This window comes from Trachurus trachurus (genome assembly GCF_905171665.1).
Source record: "Trachurus trachurus genome assembly, chromosome: 9".
NCBI classification, from domain to species: Eukaryota; Metazoa; Chordata; class Actinopteri; order Carangiformes; family Carangidae; genus Trachurus; species Trachurus trachurus.
The window spans coordinates 21,317,352-21,329,539 of record NC_139895.1 but is presented as its reverse complement, the minus strand read 5'-3'; the positions used below and the strand labels follow the sequence as shown (position 1 = coordinate 21,329,539).

At 41.6% G+C, this 12,188-nt stretch overlaps 2 protein-coding genes across 2 annotated transcripts; both read left to right on the top strand.

Annotated features, from left to right (window-relative positions):
- Positions 1 to 216: 216 nt before the first annotated feature.
- foxb2 (forkhead box B2) lies at positions 217 to 1,182 on the top strand (the record flags this gene model as incomplete). The annotated part of the gene is made up of 1 exon (XM_083978507.1): positions 217 to 1,182. One exon carries the CDS (start codon positions 217 to 219, stop codon positions 1,180 to 1,182), a length of 966 nt encoding a protein of 321 aa, XP_083834633.1.
- A 9,309-nt stretch (positions 1,183 to 10,491) lies between these two features.
- Positions 10,492 to 11,772, top strand: LOC310991012 (C2 calcium-dependent domain-containing protein 4C; the record flags this gene model as incomplete). The annotated part of the gene is made up of 1 exon (XM_083978580.1): positions 10,492 to 11,772. The coding sequence occupies one exon, from the start codon at positions 10,492 to 10,494 to the stop codon at positions 11,770 to 11,772; it is 1,281 nt and encodes a 426-aa protein (XP_083834706.1).
- Between the last annotated feature and the right edge of the window lie 416 nt (positions 11,773 to 12,188).

The window sequence follows — 12,188 nt, the reverse complement described above, 5'->3', positions numbered from 1 at the left end:
CTTACAGCCGCGGGCCTTTAGGCAAGACTGTAACTCCTATACCTGCAGGGAAATCAAACAGGCTGTAATCTAATGGCTCAGAACTTTGGAAGAGATCCGTCAGATGGCGACTGATAGACCGTCGAGTTAGCTCCGTGATCACAGCACTTCAATCACAACTTTGAAAGGCTGCTTTTTTTTCTTGCTTTTTTTTATTCAAACTAAAACAAACCAGTCATGCCTCGTCCTGGGAAGAACTCTTATAGTGACCAGAAGCCCCCTTACTCCTACATATCGCTGACAGCAATGGCGATTCAGAACTCAACTGAGAAGATGCTCCCTCTGAGTGACATTTATAAGTTCATCATGGACCGGTTTCCGTATTATCGAGAGAATACCCAGAGGTGGCAGAATTCACTCCGACACAACCTGTCGTTCAACGACTGCTTCATCAAGATCCCTCGGCGGCCTGATCAGCCGGGGAAAGGCAGCTTTTGGGCGCTGCACCCAGACTGTGGTGACATGTTTGAGAACGGCAGCTTCCTGAGGAGACGGAAGCGCTTCAAGGTGCTGCGCGCTGAGCATATGGCCTGCAAGAGCTCCCCGATGATGCATTACTTCCACCACCATCACCACCACCACCCGGGCAACAAGCTGGGCCCGGCAGCATCCAGCCACCACGACCACCCAGCCGGCCCGGCCAGCACCGTGGGCCGGCTGCCTCACTTTCAGGGTTACGGGGGCATTGCTTGCGCGCAGCCGGGCGGGTTCAAACACCCATTCGCCATCGAGAACATCATAGGACGGGACTACAAGGGTGTGATGGCCAGCGGGCTCCCCCTCACCTCTGTCATGCACCACCTGGGCTACCCCGTGCCCCCGCAGCTCAGCAGCGTGGTCAACTCCATGTGGCCGCACGTCGGGATGCTGTCGGAGTCCATGGGTGGCGTGCCCATGCCCGCGTCATCCGAGTACGCGCCCTTCAGCGTGTCAGCGAAGGGCCTGTACCACAGCACCAATGGACAGACCCTGCCCGCCGTCCCTCTGCCCATAAAACCCACCCCGTCTCTGGGTCCCGTGCCCGGCCTGACGGGGCTGCAGTCCGGCCCGGCGCAGCTCTGCTCCCCGGCCTCCGTCATGGAGAAAAGCGATCTGCTGGAGGGGAAAGGCAACTCCTTACACCCGGCTCTCCTGCTGTCCTAAACGGGTAACTTGGGGGTCATTTTTGAAAAGTAACGCAAAACATTGAAAAAGAAAAAGAAAAGAAGACAGGCCAGGCTGAGATGTCATAGTTTGAGTTAAGTGCAGCTGTAGGAGAAATGTAAAAACTAAGGTTAACATTGTGCTTATGTAATGAATTTTTCATTAGACCCATGTTGATTGAAATCATAATTTATTTGCACAATTTGTGAGGGCATTTACCACATACTGTAATGTGGCACTGATAAATACAATCAGATAAGTAGCTAGACAGGCTAAAGCCAAAGAAAGCTTTGATTTAGGAAACAAGCGGTCGGAAAAAAAAAATCCCGAATGCAAACCAACAACTCTGTTTCTATTTTTGCTCTAACTCTATTTTTTTGTTTAATCTACGGCATCCACTAAAAACATGCAGGCCTTCGTTTTTTGTTTTGTTTTTAATCAGGCCTGTTGCACTTTTAAGTGTGTTACTTACCAGTGCATTGAAAATGTTATGCTTGTATTATAACACTATTTATCTGAAGATATTTATAAAGAATTTACAACCGAGTCGTTTTTGGTGTTGTACTTATTTAAATGGTCGTTTTAATTAACATTTCCACACAATTTTCACCATGTTTGCTCACCACATTATTGAAGGAAAACCAGCATAAATTCCATTAGACCGTGACATTACTCTTTTATATTAAATTACCGCTAGATCAAGTCGATCCGAGGCAAAAAAAAAAAGAAAAAACATACGCTTTCAAGTGTCCTCAATTAATTCAATTATGTTGATTTTAGCGTGTGTATTAATTGCCTCTCTAAATACAGTTATTAAAGGGTCACTACCACAGTCTGCAACAGGAAATAATAACAGCACAGGATATGTACCAGTCTGCCACCGGTTACTCTATGAAATGTATATGACATGAGTGAGTTTATTTCCCTCACCAACACTTTTCAGAAAGGCAGCAGATTTTCCATTTAAATACAACACTCCAGAAAGATTTTTTTTAATTTAAATTACATTTAGCCTGTAACCTTATAAATAATGTAGGATAATAACAAGGGTGAAATTCGCAATAATGCAGTAAGCCTGAATTTACTGAATCAACACACACTGACATGATTGTCATTTACTCTGGACTTAAAATTTAAATACTCCTCTTGGACACCTAACAGACTGATCACTGGGGAAGTGTATATATATAAATAAACATCAGAATGAGGGTGCTGTAAAAAATTGCATTCAAGTTTATCATTTCAATATAAAGTGTGACTTCGCCAAATTCAAGTATGCCTATATGTATAAAAAACTAAAATGTAGAAAAATGTTGAAAAGCAAACTTTGTCTGAGACAAACTTTAGTCAGAGAGATATTTAGATTGAAATGCTTCTGTCATCTTTCACATATCACAAATCATGATTATGTACAGACTAGTGGACAACATGACATGAATCACATCTGGAATGGCCTGATGCATGCTGTGTCCCAGACAGGTGTGTGTAGTCGTCACAAGACAGATATGAGCAGCCGACGTGCACTCTGGGCTGCGGCTTCACAACTTCAAAAGCAGGCTGGGAGATCGGATCAAGTTTTGCTCTTTTGTGTGCTCTGTTTAAACGTAGCTTTGAAGCTTCCCCTCTCCAGCAGCACAAAGCGCCAGGTTCAGCCCACTGAAAATGACTTATATTCAACCTCCTGTACCCTGTTTAGCATCCCAAAGGATCCCACAGCTGACACTATTGTCACACCAGCCTCTGAACAAATAATTGAGATGCACCAGCGGAGGAGAGGCGTGGGAGTGAAGAATTAAAACCTATTTGGGCGTCATTGCTAACGAGCAGAATACATAGTGATTACCCTCATCTTTTCCTTCCTCGTCCAATGTCTCTTGTTTTATTCTGTATACATCCTCATTTTTTCCCCAAAGGTTCTCTCTTCGTCCTTCTATCTCTCTTATCACACACGCATACACCCACACCCACACACTTTCCCTGCAGGGTGTCTGTAATTCCTAGTTAAAGGGAACTAAAATTTCTATGGCACCACAAAAGTGCCTGTGTGAAAAGTGTGTGTCTGTGCCTGTAGGTGTGTGTGTGTGTGTGTGTGTGTGTGTGTGTGTGCCCGTTACTCCCCTGATCAGCGGGCCCCAATGTCTTTAATAGCCCTCACTACATTAGTGTATAATTAAATGCCACTAATTAAGGCACAAGAGGAGTAATAATGCAGCCATTATTACCCACCATGATCCTCTGTCTTCACAACATCAGAGTTAGATGCCTCTGGAATCTTATTATCACACGGGGTCTCCTAATGTGCACATGTGTTTATGCACAGGGTAAGGAGGTATATGTGCAGTTTATTTTTATAAGGGAAGAAGCTGCACTCATAATTCTTATAGAAGAGTTTTTCAACATGTTCAGAGGCCATTAATGTGTGTGATCATCTCCTCAGTTTTTCCCTCCAAGTCATTGTGTGTTTCTGTGATGTGTCAATATGAATACTTTGTTTGATATGTTAATAAGAAACATACTAAACCAGGTGGCATTGTGTCTCCGGTGACTTGAGCCAATACCCCAGGCTTACACATGTAAGGCCAGTGAGTTAGTTTAAAACAAATTAATGATTACCCAAATTAATTTAAAAATAATCTGAAGACTTTGTGTTTGTCTTTACCCTCAGCCAGAAACAGTAACTGGGGTGCACATGGTAGACTTTCTACTTGTGCAGATATGAATTTGAATAAGAATTGTCACCAAGTCACTGTCCTACAATAAGACATAATGCAGTTATTAGATAGAAAATACATTTAAAAATTATAGTATAAAGTATAGAAAACTTGGAATCTTCTGTGCTGTATTACACTTGAGCATTAAATAATGACATGGTTAATGATGAACTAATTGATAAAATCTGCAACAACTAAAGCCTGCAGGCTTTACAAAGCAGTTTACATTGATGTTGAATGTGCTCTAATGTAACGCAGTGTTTCTTAAAGAGTCAGGAGCAGATAGAATTTAAATTTTACTTTGTTACTAAAGACTTTCCAAGCACAGATCTTACAAAAACTGTTAACTAGTACTGACATGACAGTAGTGAAAGTGTGTGCTCCAACCCATCAAATTGGTTTTGGGTCAAAAGACTATGAGTTGGTTTTAGTTTCTTAATAAGCTGCATTAGTACAACTATGGTGATATTTCATTTGAACAACACAAATATATTAATTCACCATATGAAAAACCGTTAGCGCTGATAAAAGCATACGGGACTCTAATGTTAGAGAACTAATTATTCATGGAAAAACTGTTCATCATGTAAAATATGAGTTTAAAATGAATAATAGGGACTCTTATGAATGAATAAAACATTTAGGTCAGAGGTGTTTTACTGTCAGCCCTCAGAAACGAAACGATACGGTCTTGAATAGATGATGATACATTAGTAGTAATTACCCACACTTCATAGAGGCCAGGGTGGCAAATTCTACATGCGTTTTTCTTAATGACCAGCAAGAGCAGGCCATCATAATGAGCAGCTTAATTCATTGATCTGATCTGCCGTTTGCCGTAACTCAAACACAATAGCATACATGCACATTCACACACACGAACATGGACAACCTTAAATATTATTCTTTGTTCCAGAAAGTAGCCTTTTATTCACTGTACTCGCAAGATCGGATAAAAGACATTTGTTCTAATTTATTTAAACCTATGATTGCCACACATGGATTCCTTCTTCTCTCACAGCTTGACAGATAATTAGAAAATATAAGGTGAGTTAAAAGTACATTACAGTCACTATTAAATTTAGTTAAACAATTTTACAATAGAACTGACACGAGAACTACAGTGCGGGAGCACATTAGAAACTGACATGGGCTCACTGGGTTATAGGCTCCTCGCTTTTCTAACTATAGATATGAGAAATACAAAGAAAGAAAGAAAGAAAGTACAGCTAACGAGTCACTCCATACCTTTACAAAAATTGACAGATTACAGAATGGCTGACCTCCTATAACAGTCTAACAAGTCCATATGTGTAGATTCATGTATTTGCTCTTGTACTTCTCTTTAACTACATACTATGGAAGCTGGGCTGTTCCCTAAGAATAAGGCACCCAATTAGGAATTAAATAAATCATACAGAAAAACACAAATCAGATATTAATTGAATGTCTGTTTAAACTGTGCATTTAACAAAATGCATAGCACGGGAGTTACTCAAGAAAAATCTAATTTTGCCAATTATTAGTCATAATATTTAGACATTAAATTTTAGTGAGTTAACAAATATTTGGGCACATTTGAATTTCAGTTTCATCAATAACTGAACCGAGACACCTATTGAAAGACAGGGAGCCTTATCTTATCTTAGCTGCTGAGCTGTTCTCTTGCTCACATTATTATACAACTATGGCTTATTGACAAACAGAGTTCTCCATGTAAACTTAAACATTTTAACTATTAGGAAATCTAGAATATATTTAATGACATAGCATCGATCAAATACCAGTGTTTAGAAAATACACTATTTCACTAAGAGCAAGAGCTCTTTCATCGCTCGCACAGTTACTGACATTTACACAGGGAAGCTGCCCAGTTCTGATCTGCTGGCCACTGAGCAGCTCCACTGGAGCAGCTGGGGGTTAAGTGCTTTGCTCAAGGGCACCTCAGTGGTAGTAATGAGGGCATGGCAATTGCTGCTTTATACCGTTCCGTATACTACCAGATTTATCTGGCTAAACTCATAAGATTCATCGTGTCATAAACATATTCACTCACTAATACCATGTTTGTCCACATGCGGCAACGCCTGCCATGGTACTTTTGTGGTACATGTGAATATATTTCATCGGTATGTGCATGTAGGTGATTCACTGCAAGTGGGCAGACAGCATACGGCCACATCTGCTCTTATCTCAGTAATGGTCGTCATGCCATATTCATTGCTGTGGTCTTTAATAGTGGGACAAGGGGACAGTCATCTGGCTCACGTCGACGGGAGTCAGCGTCGGCCAATGAAAAGACCATCTGAGGAAGATTAGCATATTGGCATCAGGCCTGGAGACAGACAGAAGCTGTCAAGAGGGACAGCATCCTAATGACAGGTCACTCTGGACCACTGCACATTACTGTAACTCTTCCTCTGCCTTTCCTCCATAATAAACCCCCCATCTCTTTCCCCATTTTCGCTTTGCCACTATTGCTATGACTCTCCTTCTCGCTCTCACCACTCATTCGCTCTTCTCCAAAGCCCCGCTGTCCACTTTCCTTTGTTCACCTATATCTTTTTCTCCGTCTTTCTCTTTCCTCCTGCTAATTAAACAATGATTCACTGATCTGGGGTCATATTTTATCTGCCCCCCTCCCATCTCCCCCCTGAGCTGAAGTGTATTGTGTCTCTGCTCCGTCCTCAAACTAAAGTCCTCTGACGCAGCACGTACCATCTTCAATCTGCCATCTATCTTTATAGGCCCAAATTATTACACCTTATTAGCCATTATTACGTTTTATTATCGATTCGAAACAGGTCAATGGTTCAGACATCCTGGCCTCTTTCCCAATGTCTCTCCTCTCCGACTTCCCCACTTTCGCACTTTCTCCAAGGAGTTTGGACAAAGAACTTCTCTGGCCAAAAAACTTCAGCAATTTCATAAGAGGTTAAGTGCTTTGTGAGAGTGCGAGTGCCCATATAGGCTCATTTGCCTCCTCAATAATAGAGATTAAATGAAATGGAAATTAACAAAGTGTATTATCATCTCTCTCCCATCTGACAGTTTGTACTTGCAATTTTAAATCTCATCACATAATGTCAAAACATAATAATTGGCAGTGCTACAGAGAAAACCGTATAACAAAGGTTTGGCTTACTAAAACTGTCGTGGATCTACACAGAAACTGTTTGGTTACACGAAGGTACAGAGTGAAAAGGACCGCAAATGAATCTCTCGAAGTGCTGTCATCAAATTGTATCTGTAAGGGTTCATATAATCTAAGAAAAAAAAGCAAAGTGACAATTTAGCAGCACAGACAGAAAGCATGAAACTGATTTATCGTTCGAAACTGGAACAGGAGTTGGAGAGAAGAAAGAACAAGACTCGACAAAAACTTAATTGATTGATCTTTGATCATCAGGCACCAGAAGTCTTTCCTGCCACACTGAGCAACTAATCTGAATCAGCAAGAACATGCAACATACTGAGCAACTTTCAAAGTGTCAGCTTCTACAAAAACAGAGTTGAAGTTTCCATTGTGCCATCTTTGTGATGGAGGAAGGGTAAAAGGTCACATTTAGCTCTGGGCAGGTGGTTAACGGATGAAGTTACAGCCACCGGTGTGGTACATCAATCATCCATCCATTGTCTATGCTCCTTATCCATGTAATGTTATGGGGGGCTGGAGCCAATCCCAGTCCTGACATAGGGCAGGGGAGAGGCACACCCTGGACAAGTTGCCCGTCTATCACAGGGCCAACATATAGAGATGAACCACACACACACACACACACACACACACACACACACACACACACATTCACACCTTACGGGCAATTTAGACTACGTAGTGTGCATGTCTTTGGACTGTGGAAGGCAGAACACACAGAGAACATGCAAACTCACCTCAGGGAATCGAACACAGAACCTTTCTGCTGAGAGGTAACACTGCTAACCACAGTTCCACCGTGCTGCCCATAGTACATCGATCCTGTGCACAAAAATGAAGAAGCAAAGTGTGAGTTAGTTTAAAGTGGCTTCTTTGCTCAGGGTCCATACTGGTCTAAATGTCAGACGGCAACAACAGAAGTTGCTCTAAGTAAAGGGAGGTTAAGTAAAATGGCTTCAGACTGATGTGTGCAGCACGGCAGAAGGAAGAATAGTATCTACAGCAAGAGGCGTTTAAATCACAAAGTCACAAACAGAACATCTCATTTCAGCTGATAATTGAATAAAATCATCAAAATGTGGTTCAATAACACACACAATAAATTCTTATGAAGAAGCAACAATTGTGTTGAAAGACTAAAAATCACTGACTTCACAACACAATTTGGGCTGAATAAAATACAATGGCTGAATAGGTTAAGAAGTTTAACATATTTTGGTTGATTAATTAACAAAGTATTCTCGACAATAAATTCATGAAATGAAGCCCACAAAATAAAACACAGTGAGTTATTATTTCAAAAATGTAGCACTCCAGAGGGAAAAGGTTTTAACATTAATACACTTGACGGCAGCAGAGCATTTGGCAACAATGTACTGTTCTCTCGTTAGCGTTAATTGCAGCTGTGACAGCGGTTAAAGGCAAGGTCCTCCTCTGACTCCCAATCATTTATCTCTCCATTACTGAGAGCACTCCGCGTTTTTATTGGCATAATAAAGTCGATCTTCACTACCGCAAAAAGCCTCCTGACCCCTGGGTGCTCCAGAGGCCCCTGACTCCTCCCAAACATATTCATCATCTTCACAGTCATTCTCTGTCACAGACACGCACATGTACACAAGCACATATACATATACATAAGCGTGCGCACACACATACACACATTATTAATGGCTTACTCAATGTTAAATTAGTACAACAAGCAAGGATTATTTTTTACAAAGCACAGGGAATGCAGTTTTAGGGGGTCTTCCTGTCTTAACTGGACTTGAAAAAAGTTGGACTAACCAACACTTGACTTGACTCCATTTCCTTTGTAATCATTTTATAGAGCTCATAATGCCCACAATGGTAAACAGAAACACAAACTAATGTTTTAATCCAAGACAAATGAGAAATGTGGGTTTGACATAGACCAACAGTAAATGTAATCTATGCACGCCCTCTTGTGGTTGAGGAATTCAGGTTGTTCAAAGGAGCTCCTGTCCTCATCTGTGCACTCTGTGCAGTTTGGTAACAGGAGGTAGTTACAATTTCTTCACATGATGTGGTTTCAACAACAACGGTCCATGACTGGCTTCAATAGAAATGACACTACCTTATGGGTTAGTTAATACATTTACAGAGGGACATGCAGGAAGAAAAAAAACTAAAGTTGTTATCATAATTTATTTCATTCAAATTGGGATTTTAATAAAGGGAAATAAAGTCCAATCATGGGAGAGAAACAAGACAAATGAAAAATATTTGATTTTAATATATGGGATACTGTGATGAGTTAATCTGTTCCAATAAAATGACTGACTCATTTGCACCCTGGAAATGTCTGAGACTAAATTTCTGAGGTGAATGAAATCCCTGCAGATAAAGAATATCCTCTATGTTCAGTAACTCATGTGTTGAACTATATATTATAAATAATTAGAGGTACTGACATTTTCTTCAGCTACGGCCTTTATCATGTTTGAAATAATGCATTATAATCTGACCAGAAATATTATTGGTGTGAAAAGATCAATACAAAATCATAACAACTACTGTACATGACAGCAAATGTAGGACTTTCTTTAAAGTGATGTATATAACATCTATATAAAAGGATACTGACTTAGAGCTGCGTAGCCCACATCAGGCCAGTTGTGTGTCTGGACTGCAAGCTGTTTAAAGGTCAGTGGACCACTGAGGGGGTGGGCCCTGTGTGTTGGCCTGGTGTGCACCTTTCTTTGAACTGCCTTTGAATGAGAGGTCACCTCTCTAAAAAGCAGATTATATTTGCGTCGTCATGGCCACAACAACACATACACCGATATATGTTCATGTTTTTTTAAGTGTAGTGGATAGTGGATTATTATGAATATTAAAACTCCACATCTCTTTAACATTTTGCCACAGATATCGAATGTATTTGATGTCTACATTCCATATTTTAAAACTTTTTTCATTATTATCATTGACTGTTATTTCAATATGTACAATACTTCATTCACAGCTCAATAAAAGGGACATTTCAGGGCTTATGTAAATTTTCTCAACCTCTTGAAAAGCTGACGTCAGATACATAGGAAAATCAAATGCACATGAATGCACTTCACATTTGACATTTGCCACCCACCCAACAGGTACTCCATAGACTTCGTCTGTTATGTGTAAGCTTATTGTGCGTATGTGTGTGTACAACCTGTTTTCTGACGCAGGTGGGGGCGGCAGACCAGTGATGCAGACCGCCACACTTCCCTATAAAACCTGCAACAGGCCTTTCAGTTATACACATGCAGATCTTTCTTCAGGGACAGGTACACCTCAACGTTATGCCTTTAACAGTTGTGTTATTCTGTTTTAAGTTCTATTCATTTGATTTTCCTAATAACGTGTTTGTTTGTTTTTTATAAACAGGAGAACAATTTTGGATTTGTGGATTCGTTAAGTCATCAGAAAATAACGATGTGGGTCCTTGGAAAGATCAGGGAGAGCGTCGAGAGCATTCCTCTAGAGCTGAGTCGTTATATAGGAAAGAGTGAGGAGGACGTCTTTCTCTCGTCTAAGACCACCCTCTCTCACAGCCGTAGCCTGCACAACAACATCCTCACCCCTGACAAGATCCCAGAGTTCTGCCTTCCCCCTCGGCTCTGCAAGAGAAGCCCTCCGCTGGACACAGAGACAACCCAGCCTCACCTGCACAGTCTGACCCAGAAACCCAAGAGCAGCACTTCTGCAAACAATGCACACGTGAAATTAAAGGATGTGAAGAAGATGAAAGGTGGTGATGCATCAGTGACTTGGAAGGGTACGCAGAAACCTTTGCCATTCTCTGCAGAGGGCTATGGTCTGGCTGGGATATACGAGAGCCCCAACACTCGCAGGAAAGAGTCTTTGTTTCACTCAAAGTGTCCCGTTTACCTGCTAGACAGGGGTATTCCTACACTTCCATACAGGCAGGTGAAGGAGACAACCCCTCCCAAGAAAACCTTATCTGGGTTTTTCCCTGTGTTTTCATGCAAGAGCCTGTCAGAGACAGGAAGCACAGAAAGTGAAACACCTTCTTCCAGTGAGTCCTCTCCCCTCGGTTCTCCTTACAGCGCTAAATCCTCCCTCTACATCCCATCAGGCACTGGTCGTCTTAAAGGAGCAACATCTTGTCCTTCATTAATTGTCAGCAAAGAGGACAAAGAGATGTCGAAGAGCGGGGATGTATGGTTAACGACCTCTACCAGTAAATCTTCAAAGGTTTCCAAGGGAAACTCACTCACCCTGGCCCCACCTGTCCTCTTTCCACTGGATGTCCTGCAGTGCCAGGAGAAACTTCAGCGTGAGCATGTCCTCCCTTTGGTGGGACATGGTAAAGTACGGCTCTCTGCGGAGCACACCACATTCTCCACCCACACGCTCTCACCCCTCTTCACTGTCAGAGTTCGTTTGGTTTCTGTGGAGGGCCTGCGGGACGACACCAACAGACGAACCCCGAACTGTGCAGTGAATCTCTGCCTGACACCAGGGAAGCTTCAGCAACAGCAGAGCGCCACCATCAGGAACTGCGGCTGCCCTGTGTTTAATGAAGATTTCTTCTTCACAGAGCTGAGTATGGTGGATCTGCTGAACCTGCAGCTCAGGTTAAAAGTGGTGGATAAACCTGCAGCTGGAACACTTAGGAGGGGCACAGTGATCGGAGTGATCACCAAACCACTGTCTCAGCTACTCCCTCTTAATAAACAGGTTGAAAACTAGACAAAATAACACACACACAGGACATGTATGATGACGACTCTATGTCTTTAGATAATTAATACACGGTGTCCAAAACAAAAGGATTGAGGAGATATACATGAGAGATAACGTGAAGGCTGATATGCATTTTGCAGCCACTACTCTGTAAAAATCTTCTGCTGTTGGTGTTCATCAGTATTTGCTATAACAGTATGAAAGTGCCTGCCAGCTGTTGTGTTTGTCTCGTGAACTAAATGGTCAGAAAATGATCAAGAATAGCTGAAATCATGTCTTTTATGTACACTGTAATATTGATTAAACAGTTACAGAGGTTTGTCAAAGCCTTCTTGTTGTTTTTAATAATAGTAGGCTAGTTATAGTTGTGACGATCGTTCATGTTGCTTTGATGTTTAAACTGCCTTGATGTAATAAAAGTG